At 44.2% G+C, this 13,996-nt stretch overlaps 1 protein-coding gene across 2 annotated transcripts in view; it reads right to left on the bottom strand.

Annotated features, from left to right (window-relative positions):
- Nucleotides 1–4,597: 4,597 nt before the first annotated feature.
- Nucleotides 4,598–13,996, bottom strand: part of arid3b (AT-rich interactive domain 3B) — a 32,379-nt gene continuing 22,980 nt past the window's right edge. The window contains exons 5-9 of one of the 2 annotated variants that reach the window (XM_076268918.1): nucleotides 10,869–11,052; nucleotides 10,189–10,436; nucleotides 6,136–6,417; nucleotides 4,873–4,980; nucleotides 4,598–4,741 (exon numbers count right to left, since the gene is read on the bottom strand). In XM_076268918.1, coding sequence (XP_076125033.1) covers nucleotides 4,599–4,741; nucleotides 4,873–4,980; nucleotides 6,136–6,417; nucleotides 10,189–10,436; nucleotides 10,869–11,052 — 965 coding nt within the window. In that variant the 3' untranslated portion in view covers nucleotide 4,598. The remainder of the gene's footprint in view (nucleotides 4,742–4,872; nucleotides 4,981–6,135; nucleotides 6,418–10,188; nucleotides 10,437–10,868; nucleotides 11,053–13,996) is intronic. The other variant, XM_076268926.1, reaches the window with a different exon arrangement.

The raw sequence follows: 13,996 nt of genomic DNA, 5'->3' as shown, positions 1-13,996 counted from the left end.
TCCGGACCGCAGTCTGCGGGTCAGAACTAGAACTGGGCAAGTAGTGTGATGTTGGCCTTTTAGGTGAACCACTGGTTTCAGAGGGAGATGATATGGTCCTCAGGGACTTCCTGCGTGTCTGTATGTGTGTGTGTGTCTGTGTGTGAGAAAGAGAGCGTGAGTGTGTGTGTGTGTGTAGTTCCTAGAGAGTAATCTTGAGTGTTGGCAGAGGGACAGCGTACAATGAAAGTGGCAGGGGAGGAGAAAGAAGACTGGATATGAGGCGTGTGTTTGTGTGTGTGTGTGGGCGGGGGGCTCGAGATAAGGGAGGGATCCAGAAGATCACATGGTCACATCCTGCCCAGATGTTGGATGACATCTGCACCATCCCTCTACACACGCACACACACACACACACACACAGCCATTACAATTCAACCTCAGACATAAGACTGCTCAGATAAGAACTGCCCCACAGACAGCATATCTAGACACACACACACACTAACAAACAGACATACATGCAGAAACATATACACATGCATCTACACACACACTCACACACACACACACACACACACATATACACTGTATGCATGCATGTACACGCACACACACACACGCACATTCTTATTATTACCGTATTATATACCGTATATTCAGTACACTGGACAACAGCAAAAAGGTAAAAGGTGTGTTTTTGATACATTATTGGTGGTTATTCTTGACATACTCCTGCCATTTCTCCCAGTGCTGGAAATTAATCTCGTTTGGTAACAGACCAGGACCTTTCAGGAGACGCTCTGAGGACTACTAGAGTTCAGGGTAATACTGCCCCCTACAGCTGGGTCCCCCTCAGTGCAGTACATGAGAGCACAACAACAGAGTGAGCACTGATCCAGCATAGCAAACACACATCAGTTGAACTACTCATCAATAATGGAATAATATTAAGTACTGAATATGTAAATGTATATAAATCAATTTCAACCTGATACACTGAAATTTACCAACTTTATGCTTGTGATGGGGTCATGGGATAGATAGTCTCAAACTACATTCACAAAAACCTCTGACAACCTCTGCAAAACTGGACAATGGCTTCAAAACAGTTGTACCTGTGCTCAAAACTAAACACTGTCTTCACAAAGCAGTCAAAATGAACACATTGCTGAGCAGTCATTACACACTACATCAAAAAATGGAAAACAGTGTTCAGGGCAGCTCATAGTTCCAGGAGACATTATTATTGTTTAGAATAAAGTTGGATTATGCATCTAAAAAGCAAAACAAAGCAAAAAGATTCCATAACTCAGTGGATTCGATATTTAGCCTACTGTAAATCCAGTAAAAATTAAGCATTGAGAATAGGGGTTTGTGTTTACAGTTTTAAGAAAAGGATGGAAGGTTAGCAATTGTGAAAAACTGTATACTGAAAAAATACATTTCAGTACTGTAAATGAGAATTACATTGCAGTCTACAATCTACAATGCACTCTGAATGCCTCACTTATAGTTTCTGTCCATTTTGGATATGAACCTGCACTGTTCAGCAACCTGCTCACACTCTGAACTAGCTTATGTTGTATATTATGTCATCATTCGAAACAAGTGTGATCAGTTTTGAGTGTTTAACATGGCATCATTTGTTTTTACATTTTGCTCAGTGGTGGTTACCATTATGCATCACTAGTGAATTTCAGTGCAAAATGTTGAGCTGTCCACTGTTCTCCTGTTCCTCCCTCCCGTTCTAATATCTTATGCTGCTCTCCTGCTGTGCCTGGCCAGATTAGCCTGCAGACACACTCCCGGCCACAGGGACCAAAGGCGCAGACTCTCATTAAGCTCACTGGACTCTACCATGAGACACATGGGCACAGTGGCATAACCAACTGCAAATCCAAAAAGTAGTAGAAACATTTTGTCCTTTTGTCGAGTTTTTTTCCTGATATTAGCTGACTGCTGAATAATAGGCACAGCACTGAATCTCCTTGTGGCTGTTGTAGTGTAAAAGTTATTAACTGCATGTTACACAGTAGTAGACCACTATGGTGGCACTCATAATCTAGATCTGATTGGTCCTTCGTCTCATGACCAGATCATTTACATTCAAGACTTAACCAACATCAGCATACTAATGCAACTTTACTCTCTCTCACCTTGACGTTAAGAGAAAAGGAAAACACAACATTGCAACTTTACTCTCTCTTATCTTCACCCTTAGAGAAAAGAAAAGCACAACATTGCAACTTCACTCTGTTTTGCTCCAGTGTTTTTTCTCTTCAGTTGTTTTTGTGAAATAGCTGCACCTGCACCTGCACCTGCAGTAGAATCTATCAAGATGTGCAGGTTGCTCTCCCATCTATCAAGGTGTGCAGGTTGCCTTCCATTGTCTTTCACCTGATAGAAGTGCTCTCTACAACGTGTGTGTCATAAGCAGAGTGTGAAAATAAAGATGACTCACAGACACATTGTTTAATAACACGTCAGCCTTTAATTCCACTGGTAAAGTTCCACTTTGTAAATACAGTGTGCTAAACACCGGAGAGGGACCAGCGATCCTGAGCCAGTCTTTGGTTTGCAGCTGTGCCGTCATGTCTGACGCCCACCCCACGCCTCCTACGCAGATCCCAGAGAATTTCGCACAAGGTTCCTCTGGGGCTGAAGTCTTTCTGGAGTTTTCTGGAAGTTTTCTCGTTTCCTTTCGTTTCATGTCTTCGTGTCCGCTAGGAGCCCCTAGTCCTTCTCGATCGGAGCTCCAGCTGAGGTTTGAGATACACACAGTACTATGGCTAAGTCTCGCCAACGCCTCCTAGTCATGTCTAAGGTCTTGCCAACACCTCCTAGTCATGTCTGAGGTCTCGCCAACGCCTCCTAGTCATGTCTGAGGTATTTCTGGTACAAACTCACAATACTGACTTAAGAAAGACGACCTGTTCGGTTTGAGGCCAACGGTTTTTATGATGAGGTAGCATTGTCAAGTTTGAGGTTTGTTCCATTTCAACATGAGGTTTCAAGGTTTTTTTGTTTGCAATATATCTGTAAAATATCCATTTGAACTTCCTGAGACAAACTTTCCAATATGGAAAGGAAAATGAGGTCTGAAATTTAACAACACAGTTTTACAAAAAAGAAGGAAAACATAACGTGGTACTTCGGTATTAAAATAATAATAATAATAATAATAATATTTATAATGCTGTTGAAAGTGTGACTCCATTTAAAGGGCCACTCAGTCTTCACACAGAGTACAACTTTAGTGTTGTCCACAGCCTGTGAATGATAGTCTCACGCCTTCTCTATGATTAACAGATGAAGAACCTGATGAAAAGCAACGTTCACTTGAACAGGCATGTCTCAAGCGTAATGGCTACACAAATATCTTCAGGTCAACTAAAGAGACAACCAATCAGATCCCATCAACAATCATATGGACCAATCAATTGCCTTGAGAAAAAAAGGTCTAAATACTGGTAAAATAAAATACAAAACTGCTTATACCGAACTCAAAATTATAGTTCTGGATTTTATCAAGCTAGAAAGATCAAGCAAAATTAAAAGAAAACAAAAACATAAGGATAAAAGGGAGATGCCACGCACGACTTCACGGCTTACACACACACACATGCACCACATTCCCGGGGTCAAAGTTCATTGATTGTAACATGCAGCTGCAGTGGGTTGTGGGAGAGAAGAGTGAGGACCTCTCCGCTCACAGAGCACAGCGCCCTCTGGTGGGCAGCTGAGATTAGCGCAGTGCAACATAACCGAACGCAACACAACGTAGCGTGAGGTGAGGTCAGGTGAGCTGTCATGTGCTGAGATTTCTCCCAGAGTTCGTCTGCAGTTCCTGAGGACAACCTGAGAAGTGGATACAGACTGTGAGCTGAGGTAAGGTGTGTGTGTGTGTGTGTGTGTGTGTGCAGACTCTATGAGGTGAGGTGAGGTGAGGTGTGTGTGTGTGTGTGCAGACTCTATGAGGTAAGAAGTGTGTGTGTGTATGTGCGTGGAGGATCCATGAGGTAAGGTGTGTAAGGTGTGCGTGCATGCACGCAGACTCCTTGAGGTAGATGTGTGTGCATCTGTAGACTCCTCCATATAAAGTGGGTATGTGTGTGTGTGTGTGTGTGGACTCCTCCAGGTGAGGTATGTTTGAGGTGTGTGACACACTTAAACTTCAAGACGCACTGCAGTAGTTTGGCAGAGCAATCTACTCATTGCATTGCTTGTGTGTGTGAATGTGTGTGTGTGTATGTGTGTAACACATTCTTCTCCTTGAACAGTATGAGGGCTAAAAATATGAGGTAATCGTGTTGCAGTTTGTTTTCCATTTTTAAAAAGTTCAGTACATTCACTTTGAGACTCCTTCCTGAGGCGACGTGTGTGTGTGTGTGTGTGTGTGTTTGTTTGTCACAGGGGTCTCTGAGTTGGGCGTGTGGTTGCCAGGACAGGACTCGGGGTGCCGTCTGGATTTGGTTGGGTAGGGGTGGGGGTGTCATATCACCCCTCCAGAGACTGGAGATGCAAAATATGTGTGTGTGTGTGTGTGTGTGTGTGTGTGTGTGTGTGTGTGTGTGTGTGTGTGTGTGTGGGGGGGGGGGGGTTGGGGTATGGGGAGGTTATGGGGAGGTGCAGCTGGGGGGGTCAGCTAAGCTGGGGCCTTTGGATGAGGAGGACACATTAGGACTTCCACTCTGGCCAGCAGGGGTCGCTGTGGAGCAGGTGGGCACCCCGCCAGAGACCTTCTGGGCATACAGCGTGCCTGCAGAGGGGAGAAGAGGGGGAGGACAGGTTATATCACACACACACACACAGGGTAATAAACTCCAACACGCCATGGTTTGCAGTATTTATTTATTTTTCTCACACACCCACACACACACACACACACACCTGTGTAGACAGTTCCGTTGACTTCCACAGACACAGTGATGCTGGTGGATCCATTGGAGGAGATGCTGAGAGACATGTCCTGCTTCTGTTTGTCTTGCTTGTCCTCTGCTGGGAGGCAAAAAAATCCTTTTAGTTTAGCGTGACCAAACATCACCCCAACTCCACATCACCATAATATTCTCATTTAGCAACATTAGCTTCTTTAAGCCAGATCAAACTCCACCCAAACTCAACCACATCACCAAAGTATCCGCATTTAGTTTTTAAAAGGAAAAAATAGCACCCTTTAGCTATATTAGCATCCTTTAGAAACATTAACACCCTTACTGTACGTACACACCGCCGCCGACTTGAGCTTCCAAAGATTCAGGAAGTCATTTTCAATGGAAGCCGGCTTCTATCAGCTGCCAGAAGCGGCAAATCAGTTGGCGTCGCGTTTTGGGCATCTTGAGCGACTTGAGCATCAAGCAGAAAGTTGAAAGTCAGTCAACTTTATGGTAATGAGCCATGACGCGGTTCAGCGACCAACCGAATAGAATAAAGTATTAAGATAGAACATGATTGAACGTAAAATGAGTCGTTGACAGGGGCGGCGGTGTGTGTACAGTTAGGCTACATTAGCCTCCTTTAGAAACATTATGCTGCGTTCCATTTGTCCTCCCAAGTCGGTTACTGAGTTTTATTCTCAAGCTACTCACAAGAATTAGCAAAAGAAACGCCCCCTGAAGTTATATCCCGACTAGTTCAGCTTGTTCGAACCCAGAGTACCCGGAGTTTGAAATTCCAAGACATCATTCCCAAACATGAGTCGTTTTACGAGAAAACTGGAACGTGGCATTAATATGCAACTTCTAAAACGGATAGTTCCGGTTGTTCTGTTGTACCGCATTTCGTTTTATATTACTGTACTGCCACATCGATACAAAAGTTAGAGTAGCTGTGTCTCGAAGTTGCTTGGCAACTATTTTGATAGAGAAAATATATTTCTTGGTGGAAGAATGGTTACATTTCAGGTTGCTGTGCCTTTATTTTATGAAATCTTGGCAGATATATGTAGTAACCATTTTAGAAAAGCAATAAGCCATTTGAGTCCGTAGGTTACACTGATTTTAGAACAGCTAAGGGGGGTTTTAGGCACTCCGCTTGCGCGTCATGCTTAACAACACCTTGTGTGTGTGTGTGTGTGTGTGTGTGTGTGTGTGTGTGTGTGTGTGTGTGTGTGTGTGTGTGTGTATGTAGGTGCGTGCGTGCGTCTCTCGGTACCTTTTGGTACTCCAAGGTGCAGCCCGGCAGGGTTGACCTGCGAGGCCATGGCCAGCAGGTTGTGCTGGAAGGCTTGCTGCAGGAGTCGGTGCTGCTCCTCGGCCAGCCGTGCCATGCTGCGGTCCTGTCCATCCAGCACGCCCGCCCCCATGCCCATGCCCGTCTCCAGACGCTCACGCAACTGCTCCAGGGTCGCCGCACGTGCCAGCTGCTGCTGGTGACCAAGCGCCAACGCCAGGGGCAGTCGCCCCGGCAACATGGACGCAGGACCCTCCTCCGGCACTGAGAAAGAGAAAGACAGAGAGAGAGAGAGAGGGGGAGAGAGAGAGAGAGGGAGAGAGAGAGAGAAAATGAGAAAGCGAGGTTAGAGAAAGATCATTTGAACACAAGATAGACACCAGAGAGTTTCCAGTATCAAAAAGGAACAAAGAATCCTATAGATAACCAGAGAGTCAGAGAAAAGACTCGCATGCCGAGACAAGTCTTTATTCAGATTCATCTTCAGACGAGTAATCTCCACTCCACATCTCTACTCTATGCGGCATACCAAGCTCTGGTCAACACTAGGGTTGGGTATCGTTTCAATTTGAACGATTCCGATTCCAATTCCGATTTCTTATTTCGATTCCGGTTCCTAACGATTCTCGATTCCGATTTTTTTTAAAGGCAGGGTCAAAAAAAGTTTAGGATATTTTAAATGAGCTAGCTAACCAACGGTCTTTCTCAGGGTATCTGCACATTTTCCAAGTGCAAATTTAAAGACTTTTAAGACCTTTTCAAGACATCTAAATGAAAATTAAGACTATACCACGGCAAAAAGATATATAAGACTGTTTAATGCAATAGTTTTTTTTCCCTACTAATTTTAACCCCCACCCCATTTTGGATGTCTACAGAAGTTACCAAAAATATTTTGGCGAAAGAAAATAATTGTGTGTGAATTACCTTCACAGCTATAAATGCCCAATTTTAGGGTCTGGACTGCTTGCTTTTGAAGCTGGCTGTACTGTACATATTTGGTTTTGCTTACTGCTGAGGCTGTTCTTCACCTGTGTCTGTAGTAGCCTAGGGCTACTTGCCAAAGACATGTGCACTGGACTGGATTCCCTTAAATATTTTTTTCAAAGTTAACTAAGCTATTTACATATTTTAATAAGCCTACTTTATATAATGTACTATGTGCATCTATTGTCCATATGCAGCACAGCAAATTAAAGTTAATCCACTACTTTACATTTTGCATACCAGTTGTATCTAAACCAACCAAAGCTTGACTGAAACATTGTAAAACCATTGACTTGTTTTAAATTAATTAAGAGACAGGTCCTCTTCGCATGATCCTGCTGAAAACTGCTGGTTTCATCTCAAGCACGCACGTATGAACGCACGTATTTTTATGTAGCAGTCGCCGACATTCAAAACATATGCGGTTATATTTCACAACTTTTGCTAAGTAGGCCTAGCCTACTGGGAAACGCTGGCAAGCAAGCTGCTGGCAGATATTACAGGTAGGCTATTATAACTATAAATTATAACAGATATTTTCTTCCCTAGGCTAGGCCAGCAACACACGCTGGAAAGATGCAAACAGATCAACTTAACATACCGGTATACAGTATTTCCTCCTGATTGCGAAGCACTGCACATAATTTCACCAGCAGTCTTCGCGTCCATAGTTTGTGAAACGATGCTGCGTCCGAGCAAAGACTTTAGATGCCAAGCGCAACTCCAAAAAGGAGAACAAATAAACGTCCGGTTTGAGGCTGCGCCGGACGCCGGACAGGGCTTTTAAAATCCATATGTCCGGCCTAAATTCGAACATATGGCCAACCTATCGCTAACTGGCTTACCAACTCTTTCTCCCGCTCATTCTACCGTAGGCTCCCTCATTCCACGTAGGCTACCCTGTCTATCTCTCAGGCCTCAGCTACACCACGAAAACGCCAGGCATATTATTTTGTACATAGGCCTACTGTATTATTACCGTTTTCACACCTTTAACCAAACCCGTGAAAAACATCTTCACTCTGCAACCACTACACTTCCTCCCGTAGCCTAATAGCCTATCACGTATACAATTGCGTTTTAAATACACGAAACTGGATGGAGACATCACTCGCTCTCTTGCACTCGCTGGCGGTCCCATACGCACATTTAATACCTCTCTTTCGAAAATTCAGTTGTAGCCTATTTAAGACTTTTTAAGGATCCTCGGGAACCCTGCTTTCTGAATGAAATAGTCTGACCTTCTCCATGAATTTTAATTCTATTAACTATGCGCTTCTTCGTTGGTGTTCAGACGTTTCTTCTTCCTGTCGGCAGACTGGGAATCGAAAGTAGGAATCGAAATTTAAACTTTTAAATTTAAATGATTCCGGGAAAATCGCAAAGATAGTCCCGGTTCCAACCAATACTCGATATTCGATACCCAAGCCTAGTCAACACTGTATCCAAGCTGATCTCGTTTAAAACCCCTGAACATGACAATCATCCAGGACATAATCTGACAGAAGGGGGCACCAGAGAGCACAACTGTACACACTGTACCATTGCCACATACTCTACACCAGTGGTCCCCAAACTTTTTCTTCCGAGGGCCACTTCACTATGCCTGGCTCTAAGAGAGGGCCAGAGACTCGGAGTATATCAGTCCATAAATAGCTGAGTGCTGTGAACAACAACAGTCTACCTTAGTTGAATATTCCATTACATTTAATCATTGGCTACTGCAATATATTGCAGTAATATATTGCAGTAGCCAATGATTAAATGTAATGGACTGTTGTAATACCATTGTTAGCTGTGTTTATATTGCCATCATGCCATGTAAAATGTAGCTCAAATGAAATAATACTCATAAAAAGACTTTAGCATTCCCAAAAGTATTAGCAGAGAGTCCCAAAAGTATGTTTTATTTAAAATGTGTGAACTCTGTGTCTTTGCATACACAGCTCAAGTTGTGAACAAGCAATATCCTACAAATAATTTAAAGTTCTCAAACTAGGAGAGTTTTATGAAGTGCTGGCAAAAACATCTAAAATAACCATCACCACCATTCTAACTTTCACTCACCTGATGAGAACTTTGTGAATTTGTATGAACATTTGATGAGTAAATAAAAAAATAGAAATAATTATCCCAGAAAGTCCCAGAAATATGACTTGAATAGAAGTTAGCTAGTTATTAACAATTCATTGATAAACTTTTAGAATACTTTGAGCACTGATGCAGTCAGCATAGGCCTCTTACATTGTTTGCAGGTAGGTTCATTCCGTTTTTGATGGCAAACGCAAAACAGCGCCAAAACAACCACCAGTGGTCAAAAAGAGTATAACATGTGTATTGTTAAGACTTGCCATAGAGAATGAATGGGAGGAATTACGGAGGTCCTGTGCGGGCCAGATGCTATATACCACAGACATGTTTTGGGGGGCCACCCAAAATGAGGTGGCGGGCCGTAGTTTGGGGACCACTGCTCTACACTGTCCATCCTGTAGCGTAGAGGATTCATTTGATAAATGAGTGTTTAAAAAAAAAAAATCAACATCCTTAAAACATTTTTAAGCCCCTCCCACCCACCTGTCAGTCAAAATTAACCAACCCAACAGTATTAAAATGGAAAAAGAAGGTGCAGTACCGGCGTTTCTAACCAAATTAAAACCTTTCACTTGTAAACCGGCCTGAGAAGGAGCTGATGATGTACACTATAAAATCCGCCATCCAAACATGATGCCGTATGACGCACACTATAAAATCTACCATCCAAACATGACACCGTATGACATACACCATCAAATCCACCATCCAAACATGATGCCATATGATCTAGTATTTGTTTCCTATTCATCCCTACCTTTTGTCTCAGGTGTGTTCTACCTGTTCCCATCACGAACCCTGCACTAGCAATAATGCCTGTACCCGTCGTATCTGTGCCAGTCATCCCTGCCCTCTGTCTCAGGTGTGTCATACCTGTGCCCATCACCCCTACCATCTGTCTCAGGTGTGTCATACCTGTGCCCATCACCCCTACCATCTGTCTCAGGTGTGTCGTACCTGTGCCCTTCTTGAGGGCAGGGCTGCCGCTCTCCTGCAGGCCGTTGTGGGCGGAGGAGGGCAGGTGGACCTTGGGCGGGGTGAGGATGTGGGAGGTTCCGCTGGGGGACGTCGAGAAGCGGTACAGGCTGTTGCTGTAACTGGGACGGCGGCCCTCACGCCGGTTACTGTCGATGGCCGCCTGGAGCTCACCTGGAGAACTCAGACCCTTCTTCTCACACTCGTAAGGGTACAGGTACTTCATATACCTGACAGACAGACAGACAGACAGACAGTGAGAGAAAGAAAGAAAGAAAGAAAGAAAGAAAGAAAGAAAGAGAGAGAGAGAGAGAGAGAGGGAGAGGGAGAGAATGAAAGAGAAAGGTTTGACACTCGCAAGGTACCGTACAGCACTTCATATACCTGAGAGAGAGCACGAGCGACAGAGAAGTTTAACACTTGTTTATTAAAGTATTTACAGTAATTTCCTGTGTATAAGCCGCAGGACAGTGTTTTAAAGTTAAAAGAAACGACACCACATTAATACCATATTAACTGCCCCTGTGTGTATTAACATCCTAGCTGAAGAAATTGTGCAAAATCAATGTAAGCCGCGGCCAATTCTCCCCACTCTCAAAGACTGTGTGTGTGTGTGTGTGTGTGTGTGTGTGTGTGTGTGTGTGTGTGTGTGTGTCTCTTACTGTGTGCGGAGCGTAAAGGCAGCACTGGTGATGGAGGTAGGTAGGTTGAGGCCTTTGGTGATCTCTCTCCAGATCTTCTTATTGATGACCTCCACCAGGCCTCCCTTCTCAGTGACCAACTTGAAGAGCTTGTAGAGGTCCAGCACTTGCTTTGCCATGATAGGGATGCGGTTCACTGGGGTCCCTGAGGAGGACACACAAACACGTTTTATATTTTCTTCATTTTCACATTACAAATCAAGTTTCATTAGGAATCTAATTTTCTGATATCCAAAGCAGTTCAACAGGCTATTATGAGTTTTACAGTTCCAAGGATACATGAAACACTCACATTCACGCACGCACACACACTCACACACACAGGCGCACACACACACAGTATTGGGTATATTTTTTCTTACCGCTTTCACACCTTTAATGACACTGGTAAAAAAAAAGAAAAAAAAAAAAAAAAAGTCACGTCCACACAAAGAGGTGAAACCAACAGAAAGCGCTGTAGTGCATATGCCAGGCCAGTTGATGGCGCCGTGACTGTGCAGAGGCTTCACAATAATTTGCGACAAAGAGACAAACATTCCAAAAGCTGTCGCATGAGATAAGCAGACTACGGGAAATGTTTTTACGTTTTGCATTAGGTCTGGTATAGGGCAAGTTACAATGGAGAAATTAACATGTGTTAGTCATAGTATGTAGTAAGCTAATGGTGTGCTTCTAACTAAACTTCCACAAAAGGCTGATACCGCATGCAGAAAAATCATGATGGGGGAAAAGTATTACATTTTAATGCCAAACAAATGGCTTGATTTATCAAGTTGAGTGTGGTGGCTGGGTGCAGGCGTGGGGCTGTGTTGAGATTAAAATTGCCGGCATTTCTGTCCACGCAGCAAAAGTTAACCGGCGGTTTAAAAAAAAAAAAACAACAACAAAAAAAAAAAAACACACCACTTTGGAACCCTGTTAAAAGATCGGGTACAGCCTCCTAAAATGCCAGGGTCGTGTGGACACAAGGCCTAACCGCTAAAAAAAATAAAACAGCGTCGTTTAGACGGGCCCTAAAGGGTTTCTGTGTCTCGGTTGTGGCCCCATCTGCCCTTGGTCCCTGTGCCTCCTAAATCCCCCCCCCCCCCCCCACCTCCACCAGAACTCCCCAGCCTGCCCCATCCCAGTCCCAACACAGGATACCCTGCCCCCCCCCAGGACTCCATGTCCCCATGTAGTGGCCAGTGGGCCGGTGGGGGGATTATTAATGACCACGTGGGGGCTCATTAATAAGGGCAACGAGCTGTGGCCCTGTGCTACCCCTCCCCCACCTCGCTACTGCCCCGGGGGCAGTGCATGACTCTTAATCCGGGACGGCCCTCAGCAGGGGGCGCGTGGATACACAGCCACACACCCCAACCTAATGAAGCTCATTTGGAGGGATTGGGTCCACTTAATACAAACACACACACACGTTAACTACTCCGCTGAAGGAGTAGACACATTGTAACATACATAACTTACACACATACACACATATCACAACAACAACACACTCTCTCACACACACAGACCTGACTCTACTCATGAAGGGAGGGGGAAGGGAGGGAGCCTTTGAGCGAACATAATGCCTGCTCAATCCCTACACTCACACATTGAATTAGTCCCAGAATAAAACCAATTAATCACTCTGTGTGTGTGTGTGGTTAATGGGGATTGGCTCAGAGTTGAGATTATGTCTTAAATTAGCCAGTGCGCATACTGCACTTCCCAACGCCCACCTGCATCACACATATGGACATGTAAAGTACATTCAGCATATTGCTCACATGTGTGCTGCTGGAGGTGGTGGTGGTGTGGTGCGGTGCTGCGCTGTGCTGCGCCCCCCCCCCCCCAACACACACGTCATAATGAGACAAGATGTGGGACATGACTGTGGTGGTCTTATGGAGAGTTCATTGCATGGCCAAAGCGGTTTCAAACTAAAAATACACTCAAACACACACACACTTGCAATGTTTCTATAGTTTCCACAGGACGTGTTGCCACATATAAAATGCAGAAGGTGGCTATGTCTGGGTCAGAAACACATTTTTAGCACCAGGACAGACACACACACACACACCTGTGACCCATAGGTGTGTGTTTGAGTCATGGACCCTGCAGCATGACTGTCAGGCGTGGCCACTCTCCTGATGTCATGCAGATCAGCACAGGCTCCAACCACAGAGCAGCGCAAACGCTAAAGGAGTCATATTGCTAAAGTAGTCATAAAGCTTCAATGGGCGATTCTGTAGGCTTCAGGTGGTCTAGAACGTAGCCACACAGGACTCTTCCACTGACTTGTATTTAATAACAGCGGCCCCACGTGGTACAACATGGTATTACTAGACGCTGCTCAGCACCAGCTGGTTAGCATGCTAACTTGGTGGATATCTGGACAACACAAGAGGTGCTCTGGACATCCAAACAGTTATTCCTTCACATTCTGTTGCTTTTTTTAAATCATTGTACGCTAAAAACCTCCCCATACCATCAGTGGCACAAAAAGGGAGGGACAGCATATGCGGCGCAAAGGGACACTACGCCATGGGGGGGTGCCAAAGTCATGGGGCGTTCAGGTAACGTTCAAGTTTATCTAGCTCTAATGCTATCTTAGCAGCCCCGGATCTCACACTTAGAAGAATAACGCAAACAATATAATATAGTATATTATTCTGATTGAGCATTAAAACTTTTGAAAATGAGCTATTGATCAAACATGCAAGGATGATACTTTTTGGGTCTTCTCAATTTCCATGCAGCTCTACCTTGAACGTTACTACACACAATGCATATTTTGGAACGCATCTTGAGTATGCAAAAGTAGATAAGAGGCACTAGCTGGCTTGTCATTGTTGCCATCTCCTATTAAATAAGACACTTTTAAAAGGAAATTATGAATTCAACAAAGGGAGGCCAGAAGAAGTGGCAGAGTTATCAATTTCCCAGTGCCTCATCATAAGCTCAGGTTGGTGAGAGAGCTCTTTAACATTGGCTGTAGCTTACTCACTGACTTGTAACATGTATATAAAGATTTCTTTTTCTTTGATTTCTTTGCCTCTGAAGAATTGAGTTGGTGAGTCTTCAATAATTTGTTTTCATTAAGC

This window comes from Alosa pseudoharengus, unplaced genomic scaffold (assembly GCF_046254945.1).
Source record: "Alosa pseudoharengus isolate Yale_2024_CS ecotype anadromous, Long Island Sound unplaced genomic scaffold, YU_APseudo_1.1 YU_APseudo_1.1_scf_10, whole genome shotgun sequence".
Lineage (NCBI taxonomy): Eukaryota > Metazoa > Chordata > Actinopteri > Clupeiformes > Clupeidae > Alosa > Alosa pseudoharengus.
The sequence above is the reverse complement of the archived record's forward strand: the minus strand, read 5'-3'. Positions and strand labels throughout refer to the sequence as shown.